This window comes from Bradysia coprophila, unplaced genomic scaffold (genome assembly GCF_014529535.1).
Source record: "Bradysia coprophila strain Holo2 unplaced genomic scaffold, BU_Bcop_v1 contig_350, whole genome shotgun sequence".
NCBI lineage: Eukaryota > Metazoa > Arthropoda > Insecta > Diptera > Sciaridae > Bradysia > Bradysia coprophila.
In genome coordinates, this window is record NW_023503608.1 from 3,365,850 (window position 1) to 3,381,052 (window position 15,203).

The 15,203-nt window shown below is 36.7% G+C and overlaps 1 protein-coding gene across 2 annotated transcripts; it reads right to left on the reverse strand.

The window, feature by feature from the left end:
* Nucleotides 1-1,741: 1,741 nt before the first annotated feature.
* On the reverse strand, nucleotides 1,742-3,899 carry LOC119080270 (uncharacterized protein DDB_G0280205-like). 2 transcript variants are annotated; one of them, XM_037188531.1, is made up of 5 exons: nucleotides 3,688-3,899; nucleotides 3,181-3,316; nucleotides 2,930-3,138; nucleotides 2,375-2,572; nucleotides 1,742-2,264 (listed from the first exon to the last, which is right to left on the reverse strand). In XM_037188531.1, the coding sequence occupies exons 1-5, from the start codon at nucleotides 3,740-3,742 to the stop codon at nucleotides 1,900-1,902; spliced, it is 963 nt and encodes a 320-aa protein (XP_037044426.1). In that variant the 5' UTR covers nucleotides 3,743-3,899; the 3' UTR covers nucleotides 1,742-1,899. The 2 variants fall into 2 exon arrangements, with proteins under 2 accessions (XP_037044426.1, XP_037044425.1); XM_037188530.1 differs by having other exon boundaries at nucleotides 2,930-3,316.
* Nucleotides 3,900-15,203: the final 11,304 nt, after the last annotated feature.

Here is a 15,203-nt window from a genome sequence, read left to right on the forward strand (position 1 = left end):
CCAAAGAGAAGAATTTGGTGTTTTGAGCAGGGCATTAAAAAATGCCTTTAGTCCCTGTGACTGAAAATTGAAGGAAGCAGGCGGAAAAAATTAAAGATAATGAATTTTGATGTTTATTATGAATGCACAAGTCACTCAGGCTGGCAGAATGATTACTTTGAAGTTATGACCACCACCTCTGGACCCGCTTAATACGTAGTAAGTCTTAACTAGCTACTTGTGGCTCTGAATTAAACGCATAACTCAGGTGCAATGCTCGGCTTGGGCTGCCGGTGAAGTCAAGCAGACAAAGTAGAGCATTCATAATAACCACCAAATATAGCGTGTGCACAAATTGCAAAATGAAAACTAATCAAAAATTAAACAAAAAAAATGAAAAACACAAAACTCACCTGCTTCCTTCAAGGTGGTGCTACGGCATTTCCTCCATGTAGTCACCGTTTCCACTCATTAGGAATCCCTCCCTTCAGAGCGGTGAGGTTATGGCGCCCCATATCGCCGCTGGTGCTTTCTACAAAGACACATGTTGCAGGAGCCTTGGCATGTTTGGTATCGTTGGAAAGGTGAGACTCTAGGCTAACTCAGCAATACAAATTTAGAGCGAAAAAAACTTGACCTAGGTCCCAAACATAGAAAAATTCGTCTATCTCAAAATTTTTAACTTGATTTTAATATTATGTGATTCTTAATCACGCGGGCTGCCCTCTACAATAATAAAATTTCATGTGCCCGACATATCAGGTATGGACATTTTCAAGCTCACCGTGTATAAGTAAATTCTCCATATGCCTTCTCTAATCTCTGATGCAAATATCTATTTAGATTTTAGACTGAGAATGAGAAAATAGGCTATATGCTACGGGCTCAGAAGTAAACTTTTCCTAAATCCTTTTCTTAATGAACTGAAAATTAACTTGCCATCTCGGTGATCCAAAGATCCATTATTACCAAGATACTGTACATATCAAGTACTTGAAAACTATTACCAAGATACTGTACATATCAAGTCCATGAAAACTTGAGTGACATAGCCCGCAGTGTTGCTGAATGCACTTTTATTATGCATTGGAGGCGAATTTGATATTTTTGGATAGTGAATCAGCTCAGAGCTCTGAACCAGGTTCCACAAATGTTGTAAAAAAAAAATTCCGCACTATTCGGTGCTGTGGGACCCGAGGCTGCGATAAAAGCAAGGGTGAACTGATTGAAGCTATAATTGGTAGAGGTAGGGTATGGAATGCTAAGAGTTTATAAAAAATTAATTCCATATGGGTGAGACTCGTCGAAGGTTAAAAATTTAGATTTTCGGAAGGTCATACCACGGTCGATTTTCGATAGACAGCCGATGAATGTCAGTAGTGTCCCTTGTGTCCCTAACATTGTAGAATCGACAAATAAACAAAAAAATGATTTTTAAAATCTTCTCCGTATAAGTCTGCAGTGGTGGAAAGTAAACTCTGATATTCGACAACAGCTGTATAACTTGATGAATGATGATATCTGAGTCACACCCATATTTCTTTATGGTCTTTTAAATGCATAAATTAAGGCTACAACCAGTGCACTAAATGTATAGCCTAACGATACATACTGTGAGTACGTTCCATTTCGTCACTTAAAAACACAATCTTCGTCACAATCTTCATTCTATTAAACTTCAGCTCGATTTTATTTGCGTCTCAACTTTGCTATGGAAGACGGAATTAAAAACGACGTCCTTTCACACCCAATTCATTTTATTTTTTATAAATTCATATCAAGAAAATAACAAACTCAATTCTGAGAAGAATTGAGTGAAATTTGATTTTTTTCCCACAATTTGTATTATCCTTTCGATGATTCAATCTGAATCGATTTTGTAGGACAATTTTTCAGTGTGACCAACATCGGTCTGCTAAATTACTCAGCAACGGAAACATTTCGGGCGGAAGCACCGAAAATGTTTGAATTGTTACGTTTACGTAAATATACAATCAATGCAATCGCTGCTAGCAAAATAACAACAACGGAAATTACGACAATACTACCTGTGTCTAAGCCTGACATTGGGGCTTCGTCCTCTGCACAAAACACAGGACTACTGAATACATGCGTCCTGCTATTCCGGAACGCCTCTAATTGCACATTTGTAGTGGTGATCTTAACGGATGTTCCATTTTGAAGGGGGGCGAAAGGATTCTTAACAGCGCTGCAGTTATATGACTTGCCAATCGGTACTTTGAAATTTCCAGTTGGTTTGTATACGAATTCAATGGGCTTATCATCTGAAACATTACAGAGCCATTTTTCAGCATTAGGTTTAGGTTGGAAATTTTTACAAACAGCACGACAACGACTTTGGATAATAAAAATTTTGACATTCAACTGAAATTACCTGTAGCATTCATATTGTCGGTGGCATCAACGGTCAGATCGATATGAGAGATCATAAAGTTCTTCGTATCAGCGTCGGATTCGAAGTGAAAGGAAATTCTAGAATTCAACATTTTTCCCCAACGGATGGTTGCTGATTGATTACTGCATGAGAGAACTGTGTTGTTGACATCCCCGCTGGAAATTTTGTACGTATTGTCTGCAATGAAAACAACGGAGAGAGAGTTACTTCTCCATGTCATTGATCTCATAACAGTAGAACTATCAATTGACCCAAAATGGATGACATTTTCAATATGCATTTCCCTGTTGTTAGGTCTGATGACGCAAACAAAATTAGGAAACTTCAAAATTTTAAAAGGTTTTCTGGGGTTCAGAATAGTACACCCAACCCACGGATCTATATTTTGAATCATCACTTGCTTCATCAAAGTGTGAAGATGAAACAAATTAGTCGCTGAAGCTTACTTTGAAGTCTAGACTCTAGCACCGAGCCATGTGGTCAAAACCCTCGTTTGGTTTCCATTAAAAGAAATGAGAAAACTGTTCAACTTACTGTTCAACTGCAGATCGAGCTTGATCAGAACGCAAACATTCTTGAATGCATTGGCAGCTGCAGTAGTGTTTTCAGCGTTAGTTGATGTTGTTGTTAAAGACGCATTTATCGCAGTATTGTTTTCAGTAATTTTCACATTTGTTGGAATTGACAGGATCTCAATTGTTGAAGTTGAGTTGTTCGCAGTCGTTGGAATCGAAATGTTCTCATTTGTTGGAGTTGAGTGGTTCGCAGTGGCTGGAATGTTCTCGGTTCTTGGAACTGTGATGTACTCAGTTGCTGAAGTTGAGCTGTTGTCAGTGGCTGATGTTGAGCTGTTGTCAATTGCTGGCGTTAAGCTGCTCTCAGCCGTTGTGGAATTCGATGTTATTGGTTCCGAGTTTTCAGCTAGAAAAATAAAAAAATTCTTTCAGTTACCAGAGACCAGTCGAGCGTTATGGAAAATGACGACTTGATCCATAAGTGCACCAAAGTGATATTTTCGGAACAAAAACGTCACGTTACACAAAAGTCTATACCTCAACCTCATGCTTTCAAAGATTTTCCGTTTGGAAAGGTTAGTAACTGTAAACTTTGGAAACAAAGTCAATTGAAAAATGAATATGTTAATTTGGAGGCAATTGAGGTAAAAATCGCTAAAATGAATTCATAGCAAGCATCCGATCAAAGCGTTTCAAAGTTCAACAAAAGATGACATTGTAAAGATCAATGTCAAAGCATCAATGCCGATGAATTTGCATTTATAAAAAAAAACTTACCGTACGCAAACGCAATTAGTGTCAACACTAAAATGAAATACTTCTTGTAAACCATTTTAATCCAATATTACGTATCGGATTGAGAAATCACTCAACAGAATTATCTGATTCGTTTCACTGAATATTCAAATACTTTAAGGTATGGTCGTCACGTCGTTGTCTAATGCAATGAGCTTCAATGCTTCAGATGGATGAAACCGAATAAGATGGTGTGATAATGAACTTTGATCATTTTCGCATACAATGAAGAAATGGCAGTGTTGCCAGGACAAATGTATTTTTACAGGATTGAAATCTTCTGATTAATATTATTTCTAGTTTTCGTGTGAATGTTGTTGATCCGAGGCGAAGCCGAGGTCAATAAATGCACAAAAAGGAGACTTCATTTTTATCCCGATTTATGTAAAGGATTTTACATGCTAAGGGCGTTGAACGAAGTGCTTGAAACATAAAAAGTACGGTTTTCGACGTATTTAGCATGTAATAGTTATTTACATGATACATGCGTCGAAAACCGTACTTGTCTTTCGACGCCCGGAGCATGTAAAATCCATTACATAACTCGGGACAAAAATGAAATATCTCGTTTTCGTGTGTTTTTTGACCTCGGCTTCGCCTCAGATCAACAAAATTCACATGAAAACTCTACTTCTCATCTTTTGACTAGTGTCATGTAAAAAAAAACATTGAAATCACCTTGGTATCTGAGACAAAGGAGAAGCCGAGTGCAAAGAAAAGTGAACATTTGACCACTGAATAACAAAGCCTTGTCTTATCTAAATCGCAATTCCCCTTTCTGAATATTTTTAAATGGGAAGTGAATGCAAGTGTGCCACTTCCTTTTATATAGGTCACCATTGCTTTTAATACCGGCGACTATATTTCAGCCGTCGATTTTTCGTAGACCGGCCGGCGCAGTCTTCTAGACAATATCTTGGCAAATATTTCTTTATCAGTGATAGTCAGTCGAATGAGAAACATGTGTTAAATAGACCTAAAAACATTCACTCTAATCATCGACTGAATACGTAAAGTAAATTCTATAGATTGCAATGTTGGCAATAAAACTGAAATCGGATTTCTAATGGAATTTTATTGTTTTGTTTATTTTGCATTAATGGATTTTAAATGTGATTTGCCAAAATACTCAACACAATATCTAAAACAATTTTCAAATTTTAATTAATCCTTCACTGATTATACTGCAGAGCAGAATCAATAACGATTTAAAATGAAACATTTCCGGGGTTCGATTATTAATTGTTATTTTTGTTATTTTGATTGCTACGGATGGGTATAATACATATACTTCAGCTATTGATATTGACGTTCGAAAACATGTGTCGGAAACCGTACTTTTCATGATTCAAGCGCTATTTTCGATTCCAAAATAATCTTTTACATAACTCGCAATTAAAGTGAAAAGTCAAGTTGAAGTGTGTTTATTGACCTCGGTTTCGTCTCGCATCAACAAAATTCACACGAAAACTGTACTTTTCAACTTTTTACTCCTTTACACTAAACCTAAAGCTTATATGCAAAATCAGCAGCAGCTGAACATCTCCAGCTGGTCGACAAAGACAATACTTTTGTATCGAAAACAATTCAAAGGCAAGCTACATACAGTGCATCCATACATTAAGGTCATCTATGTGCGCACATAACACGTATGACTGTAGTAATAAGTGTAAATAAATTTTCTCTTTTTTTGCTCCATGCGAAAATTGAACATTACACAGCAATTTGCCCCTGCAAAAATGACTGATTAAATGTGGAACATTTTCGGTTAATATTTCGTGAATTTTTATGTGAAATTCAACTTTCGCATGTGTTAGGCAGTAATAGTTATTTGTGTATTTGTGCAATTTCGCGAGTTGTAGCCCGAACGAAGTGAGCCGCGACACATGAAAAAGAGAATACATTGGATGCTGCTTCGTAATTCATTAATTCGGAAACAATTTTGTGATATTCGCAAAGTCACCTGTATAACTGCTTCGGTAACTGTTTTTCGACGAGCAGCTGTATACCTCGCCTTCGGTTCGGATGTGCAAACTCTCCACTTGTCGAAGAGCTCAATAACACACTTGGGAGTTTAGTTTTATCACAAAATTGTTACCTTATGTAATGAATTACATTCGCAGCATCCAATGTAACCTGCTATAACTTCGTCGAACGTGTTCTTGTGCAAATTGAATTGGTTTGCCTAAGTTTGTAAGTCGACACATCCATAAGCCGCATACAATTAAAGTTCTAGCAATGCGACTCCCTGCTCGCTTAGAACTATTTTTATTCAGCAATAAATAGTGACAAACATCAGTGCACTTAAGGTGAATAGATAATTGCTTGGAGAACAAAAAATGGTATTACATGAACTGTAGCTATGATGCAAACTTCGACTTTAACCCATTCGAATTAATTCAATTACTTTTCGCTTGTCTCTTGTCTTAACAAGAACACATTACTACCAGCCACCCAATATCTTCGTATTTTTTTGATTATCTACGACAATTCAAGCAAGATTTTCGCCTGTACATTTCATATTGTGTTTGAAAACTTTTGCACAGCAAATAGAATGAGACAGTTTCCTTGGGGGCAATCAATTAATGGAATTAAGATGATTGAGGAAAAAATAAATTTTAGAAGAAAACTTTTAGTCTGCAAACTGTAATGCCACAGTGTGTACGTTTTGTGGAAAAAAGTTTAAATCTGCCATTGGATTAGAGTTTAATTAAAAACAAGAAGCTAAGATGTATCCCCTACAATGTCAACGTAATAATAAACAAAGAAGACATCCTGTTACGACGACCAAAATAAGCAACGACTAAAATCTTTTAGAACCCAGCTAACGAAGTAAAAGATTTCGCACGGGGTATATTTAAACAAAAGAACTTTTAATGACTAAATCATGTTACGCTCACCGTTTGTAAATCGTTCAAATCATTGTTCTCACCTTTGTGTTATGTAATCACAAAGTAAGTCGTTCACAACACTATCCTTCTGACCCGCTACCATTCACTTGGGGCCAATGATTTCTGTTTGCAGGTGGCCGCCCACACATAACTAATAACAAGAATAGACCGGCTGAAGCCTGGTGAGGTCTTTTTTCATTTTTTTTTCAATTTCTGTTTACTACTAGCTTGGTACTCATTCAAGTACCACTTTGGTATTCAACTACCAAATTTTGGAATTATAAATAGGCAAGCAAGCCGATTAATTTCATCAGTCGGTGTGCAGCTATCAAACAGTAAAAATATCTACAACATCCGTATTAGTCAACTACCATGTTGGTAGTAAACTACCACTTTGGTAGTCAACTACCACTTTGGTAGTCAGTCAACTACCACTTTGGTAGTCAGTCAACTACCACTTTGGTAGTCAGTCAACTACCACTTTGGTAGTCAGTCAACTACCACTTTGGTAGTCAGTCAACTACCACTTTGGTAGTCAGTCAACTACCACTTTGGTAGTCAGTCAACTACCACTTTGGTAGTCATTCAACTACCACTTTGGTAGTCAACTACCAAATACTCGATTTATAAATAGACCAGCAGGCCGAATAATTTCGTCAGTCGGTGTGCGTCTCTCGAGTAAGAAACATCTTTGCTGCTATATAGTTTGGGGGTCTAACTACCAACAACTACCAAATTGCAATGTCTGCTATGAACGATCGGTTACCAGATAACAAATAATAATTGATTTGCCTGGTGTTGGTTTGCTCATGGTAGCATTGCAATTTACCAACGTGGTAGTCAACTACCAAATTGTTGAGTTATAAATAGGCAAGCAGGCAGAATAATTTCGTCATTCGGTGCGTAGCTCTCAAACGGTAAACATCTCTGCTGCTAAATATTTTGGGGGTCCAACTACCAACAACTACCAAACTTTTAAATTGCAATGTCTGCTATGAGCGATTGGTTACCAGATAACAAATAATAATTGATTTGCCTGGTGTTGGTTTGTTCATAGTAGCATTGCAATTTGAACTTTTATCAATCACATTTTATTTGTGACACAGACGGACGGACGGACAGACGGACGGACGGACGGACGGACGGACGGACAGACGGACGGACGGACGGACGGACAGACGGACGGACAGACGGACAGACGGACGGACGGACGGACGGACGGACGGACGGACGGACGGACAGATGAAGTGCCCACAATAGGTCTTTTTTTCCTATGGAAAAAAGACCTAAAAATGTGGGTAACTTTCGAAACACTTTCGATGATATGAACAAAACTCGTTAACACCGGTGGCATCCTTTCTACTTACTGTACGGACAAGTTGGAAAGACAATATTTTACCCTTTTAGGATCGTTATCGGAAAGTTTAGTTTAAATGAACTTTTGGGTTAATATTTTCAGTCAGAGAAATTCCAACTTTTATCTGAAAATTTCACACACATACGCACGTATCACACGTCTTATTTATTGACAGAACTATAGTTCGGGGTTGGTTTCTACATAGTTTTCGCTAACATTTACCTAAGAAAAGTGGAGTATTTTGATTGAAAACTCTCACTTGACATGATAATAGTCAATTTAAAGCAAGCACAAAATCAATATGTTGCTCATCGATAAACGGTATACGTATAATATACCAGCAATTCCATCGCAGAAATTTTTACAGTAACTATTGAACCGTGAAAGATGAAGTCGAGTACAATAGTTGACGAAAATGGTTGTTAAAAGCAACTAGCGTCAATCTAAAAGCCATACTTATTTGAAAGTTTAGCTGTCGTAAGAACTTTTTTTCCCCCGTTAGTCAATAAGGGATGAAGTGATACATAAAAAGGGTATTAGATCGTTTTACTTCCACTTCTCACGTATAGCATACATATATGCCAATATCATCCACTGTGTTATATACAGTACCTATATTATGAAAGTTGAAGGCTTTTTTGTAGAAAGTTTTTTTTTTTGTTGCAAACAAAATAAACTCTTCAAAACGAATATATATTGTCACAGTGACTGGGTTCGTTGAATAGCATTGAATTTTTATTGAATGAATTTTGAAACCGTTACATCAACTTCCGAGCATAATGTACTTTTTTAGTCCGAACAAACATGGCATTAACGTATGTTCAATCGTTCAGCGCGGTAGTAAATCTAACGCGATAATAATATTTGGTCCACTGAATCAAATCATTTGAAATTGTGATATAGAGGCTCGTCGTTATTTTTTTGCTGGGCCAGGATACGATTTGCATTTAGAAGTGGATAGTCATTTTACACTGCAAACGACAAAAATAGCCAATGGATTGTGTTGATATTTCGAGTAGATTAGTATTTCGTAGATTAGTTACTATCGGGTTTAAATGCCACAACTTTCGTGATCCTTGCTTGTTCTTTTAGAGACTCAATGTGTACGAAAACGTAGTAGATTTGTTGATTACACGAGTTACGTGTAAAGCATTGCACCCTAGCGTAAGCAATAGAAAACATTTAGAGCCTATAGATCATATCCATTATACGGTACTTGTCATCGTAACCCCACTAAATTTTTCGTCAAGTAGTCCTTAAACTCAATCAATTAACGTTAACTGCGTTCAATTTACTGATTTTTATATGAAAATCGTTCGTTCAGTTGGGATCGTGTCTGACGTTTACAAGGTCATGAAAATGATCTATTGAAGTCATAGAAAACTTTGAGTTTTTTTCGTACAAATAGGAAGAATGTTTTCTTTGAGTGCGTAAATTGACAGCTGACATACAAATGTTAATTCTTTGAGTAAGAGTGCCATACGGTGTTTAAGTAGAGCGAGATGGAAAATCAACTTTGGGTCTGTTGTCATCGATAATACAAAAGAATCTGACAGCAGACCCCGAGATGTAACAATAGGTTGTCGTTTCACCATCTCTCTCACTTAAACACTCTATAGGTTTGTTCCAAGTAACTGTAAACACGAACTGTCACACCCCGAACAATGACAATTTCATCCACATCAACGTCGCCGTCGCTTACATGATATTTCATACAAATATATATAGGAGAATGGAGCTTAGAAACTAAGTGTAAAATCTAATACAATTTAGTACTTCTCTTCATAAAAAAACTGCTGTCACTGAATTATTTTTCATGAACAAACTTCACTGTTGTGACATTTCATGGGAATGAATCAATGTGAAGTTGTTACACAAAAAAATAGTCCAGTGAGATTGAAGTACTATAAAAAATGTGGCGCCTCTACAGGCCAACCGACTAGGCGAATAGCAACGTCACGTACGCGATTTACACAGAAATATTATTGAGGTTACGGTTCTGTGAATGAAATTTGACAATTCATAGAGCCTTGGAACAAACCTATGGTTTAAGTTCAGTTTATCTACAGAGGTCTGTTCCATCGTACTGTAAAGACGATTTTTGCCAACATTTCATCAACAATAATTTTTTGGTTATGTTTTGACAGCTGCAATAACCTTACAACAGACCTAACAAGCTTACTGTAGTTATTATACATACACAAAGAGAAAGTGACACAGTCACATTTTCCTAACATCACAAACCCGAGTTTCGTTCATAAAACAACCGTTAAATTAACATTGTTATTATGCATAAAACTCAAGACAGTAATCCCATATCAAGAAAAAAATGACACTTTCGCGTTGCTACGTGTATAGAGTTAATGAAAGAGCTTAAAGCTTCATCCTTTTTAACATTTAAATCAAAAGTTCAACAGCGCATTTTTCAGGTAGGCATTCCTATCCAGACACGACGATCTTAAAAAGATTCCATCCACAGATTGTGTGCGAAAATATTTATTGTGTCAGTTCAGATATCAAAAACGATTAGGAAAGAAATTATATTTTTGTGACACCGAGATAAGCCCATTGTTTACATTTTATAGCCAACGAAAATTGGATATATGAACCGGAAAATATTATCGCATCATTTATAATAAAAAAAGGAATGAACAGAGCAAAAAAACGTTCTAGCTCAATTTCTCATTCCGCTTCTCGATCAAAATGTTGCGTTAATACAAATATATATACGAGTGGAAGAAGAAGGTTTTCCTATTCCTATAGATATATTATAGCCCAAAACTTATTTATTTAATGGATCGTTTACCGCCCTTTGTGAATGATACATAAAAATGTTCAAGATTTTTCATATTTTTCTTTTTGATTTTTTCTTTCTAAACGAATCTTGTTTTGTTACCTCGGTGCACAGCACACACATAATTTTTAAGTGTTTTTCGAATCATTAATTTTATATTTTTTATGAGTGTTTTATCTGACTATCTGAGTGGTTATTTCGATCTGCTATACTAATGCTGTATATATTGCCCCGGGACATGGTTTCTAGTGATGAGAATGTTCAGTATGAAAAAATAAACATTCAATGAACGTCGATGTGGGCGTACATAATATCATCGCAAAAGATTTCTCTATCAATTTATCAATTCACAATTTATTTATGATATTTTCAATATTTTATTTGAAAAATAAAGCGAAAACAATGGCATGTTAAATCGTACAAAATCAGAAACACTATGTCGTCAATCTAAAACTGATAGAAACCTACATGAAAATAGATGATTGTGGTCGACAGGACCGGATCTCTAAAGCAACAGCCAAAATATTTTTGACGGCTAAATGTAAAAAGTCAAACGGCACTTCGGGCTCCGCCCAATCGAACAATTTGACCAGGCTGGGCCTGGCAGACGAAATCCGAATCTAGTTCTAGCACATTGCATTTACCGAGCTATTTTCTAGAGGCTACAAAGAGAGTAGAGGCTGATCGAAACCGTGATTATACGGCCACAACATGTCGCAAAAAAAATTAATTCGATTGCGGTGCGTGTCTTTCTTCTCAATAAAATGATATCTCAATGAATGGACGGTATATTTGCCTCAATTCACATGTTTATCGGTTGATGGAATTACAGAATTCGATGTATAGAACGCGATGATGGAAGGGCATTTCTTCTATTATTTTTTACGTAATTTCAGTGTTTCCCACTTACATGTTTTGAATGAATTGTGTCAGATGTAGGTAGCTATAGAAATGTGCTGCAGCAATTGAGTATCTTGTTATCTCCCAGCCACATCCATCAATCAGAAACTCTGGGCATCTTAAATATTGAAAAATTCTACTTACATTGGTAACCCCAGTGAAAATGTCGGTCTCACGAGACCATGAAATACGTATTCTCAACGGTCTAATTCCAGTCTCAAAATTGCTGGAATTCTCAATTAGGTCTCAAAATATTTTTGTTTTTGCTAAAATCATTTCGGATGAACAAATGAGAATACCGTAGACCAAACGAGTAGTCTCTTTTCGAATATTATTTCGCCAGACTGTGCGAGACTGGATGAGTCGTCTCGTTGCAGTAATATACTCAGATCGCTTGAGACGAAACAAGTAGTCTCTTTGCTAACATTTATTGGTGAACTGTGCGAGACTGGATGAATGGTCTCGTTGCAGTTATATGTTAGGGTGGGTCGATTTTCCCAATTTTAAAATCCACAACCAGTAGGGTGTGTGGCTTGAAGAGACGAATCGATCTGCATCATTAGTTTTTGATGTCCGATTACTTTTGAATATCCCATGACAACTTTTACGAGTTCAGCGCCTTACTTAGTTTTGAGATTTTTGTATTTTTTTTTTTCGTTTGATTCTCTTCAAATAAATAAGTTGAAGACTCGTAATGAAAAAAGAAACTAAGCGAAGCTTTTTGAAAAAAAATGTGCGAAATTTGCACACTTGTTCCACAATTTTCACATAAAAGTTCATAATTTTCACACAAAAAATCCATATCGGTTCATAGTCTCGGTTTTTGTTGCTATCTTGCAAAGAAAAAATAAAGTAAATAACAGAAATCAACAAATAATACTATCGATTTAATGTTTTTTATCTTTCATTCTATTACTTCCGACAATTAAACTTAACATTCTGATTGTTCTTTATTACATTGTTAACAATGCACAATCGTCACATTTGGTTACTCTTAGTGAGTAAGAGTAGTTATAATGGTAGAAATGGAAAGTAGCGACGCTGAGGGGTCAAAACATGCTCAAGCTTGTTTTCTAAGAAAGTTGATAGTTTTGAGAAATCCGATTTCTCAAAAATAGTCCCTGCCTATAAGCCAGGCGTATGATGATTTGTTAGCAGACGAAAATAAAAGTGAGTCATTGGAATTTTTTATAGTCAGGAGTCTTACCGCCAAAAATTTCAGGTGATTTAATTAACTTTGGGAACAAGCGGTCTCCGATTTCAATGAGTGATACCTCGTTGGACTCGTCATTCAATACTAGCAATCTTTCACTTTTTTGAAAAAAAAATAAAAATATTTTCTGTGAAAAGCGTTCAAAAGTAAAGACATGTCAGAGGGTACCGAAAACAGTTTTTCGGCAATAACTCAAGAAAAGATTATTTTAAATTTCGTAATGTTGTACGAATATCGGCCTTGGAAAGACCTACAGGTAGAGTATACGCACTGCTTGGTGCGAGTAGATCCACGAGAGCTATGTCTAAAATAAGCAGATGTTCGTAGTCCGCTTTCCTCGGTGTTCCACGGAACTGAGTATGTGGTGTTGTAGCTGGCCTCACCCACTATCGCTCCACATATAAATGAACCCAGTTGTGCTGCAAGCCTACAGAAGTCTTGGAAAAAAAGTTGGTGCCAAAATGCAGATTTTTTCCGTCTTTCTGGGGGCTCTACAGGCGGAACATCATCTGGAACGGTACTGCGGCAGTCATTGTTTATCGTCTACTATTCTTTTACCTTGTCAATAAGAAAATGCTTCGCTATAATGTCGTTACAATAGATCCAATGTTAGTAATATCAAGAGAAAAATTATTAAATTTTCTTCGGAGGATTTTAATCAAATAAAGTGTTAGCGTCTAGCACATGACCTCAGAACTCCGGAACAGCAATTAGTTTTTCAATCGGACCAATATTTGCTACGCGACAGGAGTTTCGATAAACGATATGATCAAGTGGGACCACTCACTCTCCTCACTCACACTATTTGTTGATTTCTGTTATTTACTTTATTTTTTCTTTGCAAGATAGCAACAAAAACCGAGACTATGAACCGAAATGGATTTTTTGTGTGAAAATTATGAACTTTTATGTGAAAATTGTGGAACAAGTGTGCAAATTTCGCACATTTTTTTTTTCAAAAAGCTTCGCTTAGTTTCTTTTATCATTACGAGTCTTCAACTTACTTATTTGAAGAGAATCCAACGAAAAAAAAAATTACAAAAATCTCAAAACTAAGTAAGGCGCTGAACTCGTAAAAGTTGTCATGGGATATTCAAAAGTAATCGGACATCAAAAACTAATGATGCAGATCGATTCGTCTCTTCAAGCCACACACCCTACTGGTTGTGGATTTTAAAATTGGGAAAATCGACCCACCCTATTATATGTCCAGATCGCTTGAGACGGAACAAGTAGTCTCTTTGCTAACATTTATTGGTGAACTGTGCGAAACTGGATGAGTGGTCTCGTTTGAAGAAAATATTTTCTTCGATATCTGAGACCGGTTGAGTGGTCTTGTTTGAAGAAAATATTTTCTTTGATATCTGAGACCGGTTGAGTGGTCTTGTTTGAAGAAAATATTTTCTTTGATATCTGAGACCGAGTGAGTGGTCTTTTTGGAAGAAAATATTTTCTTCAATTACTGAGACCGGTTGAGTGGTCTCATTTGAAGAAAATATTTTCTTTGATATCTGAGACCGGTTGAGTGGTCTCATTTGAAGAAAATATTTTCTTTGATATCTGAGACCGGTTGAGTGGTCTCATTTGAAGAAATAATTTTTCCGATTTCTGAGACTTCTGAGACTTTCTGAGATTTTTTCATCCAGTCTCACTACGTCTAGCAAATCCGAAACCAGACCACTCATCCAGTCTCACTACGTCTAGCAAATCCGAGACCAGACCACTCATCCAGTCTCACTACGTCTAGCAAATCCGAAAGCAGACCACTCATCCAGTCTCACTACGTCTAGCAAATCCGAAAGCAGACCACTCAGTCAGTCTCACTACGTCTAGCAAATCCGAAAGCAGACCACTCAGTCAGTCTCACTACGTCTAGCAAATCCGAAAGCAGACCACTCAGTCAGTCTCACTACGTCTAGGAAATCCGAAACCAGACCACTCAGTCAGACTAGAACATCCTCAAATGAGTCTAAAGCACGGGGGGCTAACTTCGCTCATAAATTTGTCAAATCATCACAGCGCTGATCACTTCAAGCGGCATTAAATAGAAGCTATATTTTGTATGTGTATAGTAAGTACGTTTCGAGCGGCCGTCATCAGTTTAAAATGTCACTCATATTTAACCTCAATCATTTCGCATTTTTCAACGTTCATTTTGTAAACTGCAGCATTTTACACAATTGTGATTGAAAAAAACGATGACATTTACATGTTGTGTTCCTGGTTGCAAGAATGCTGGAAGTAAAATGCTCCACAGTTTTCCCAAAGAAAAACTTCGGTGCCAACGATGGATTTTTAATACAAAATGTTTTAACCTTAATTGCGAGACCGCATATAAAACAC

Bases quoted from the DNA above. Each gene is read 5' to 3' on its own strand.
- LOC119080270 (XM_037188530.1), bottom strand. From the start codon at position 3,742: ATGGTTTACAAGAAGTATTTCATTTTAGTGTTGACACTAATTGCGTTT. The intron at 3,317-3,687 runs GTAAGTTTTTTT...TTATTTTTCTAG, and splicing joins ACTAATTGCGTTTGCGTACG to CTGAAAACTCGGAACCAATA. The intron at 2,265-2,374 runs GTAATTTCAGTT...GTAATGTTTCAG, and splicing joins CGACAATATGAATGCTACAG to ATGATAAGCCCATTGAATTC.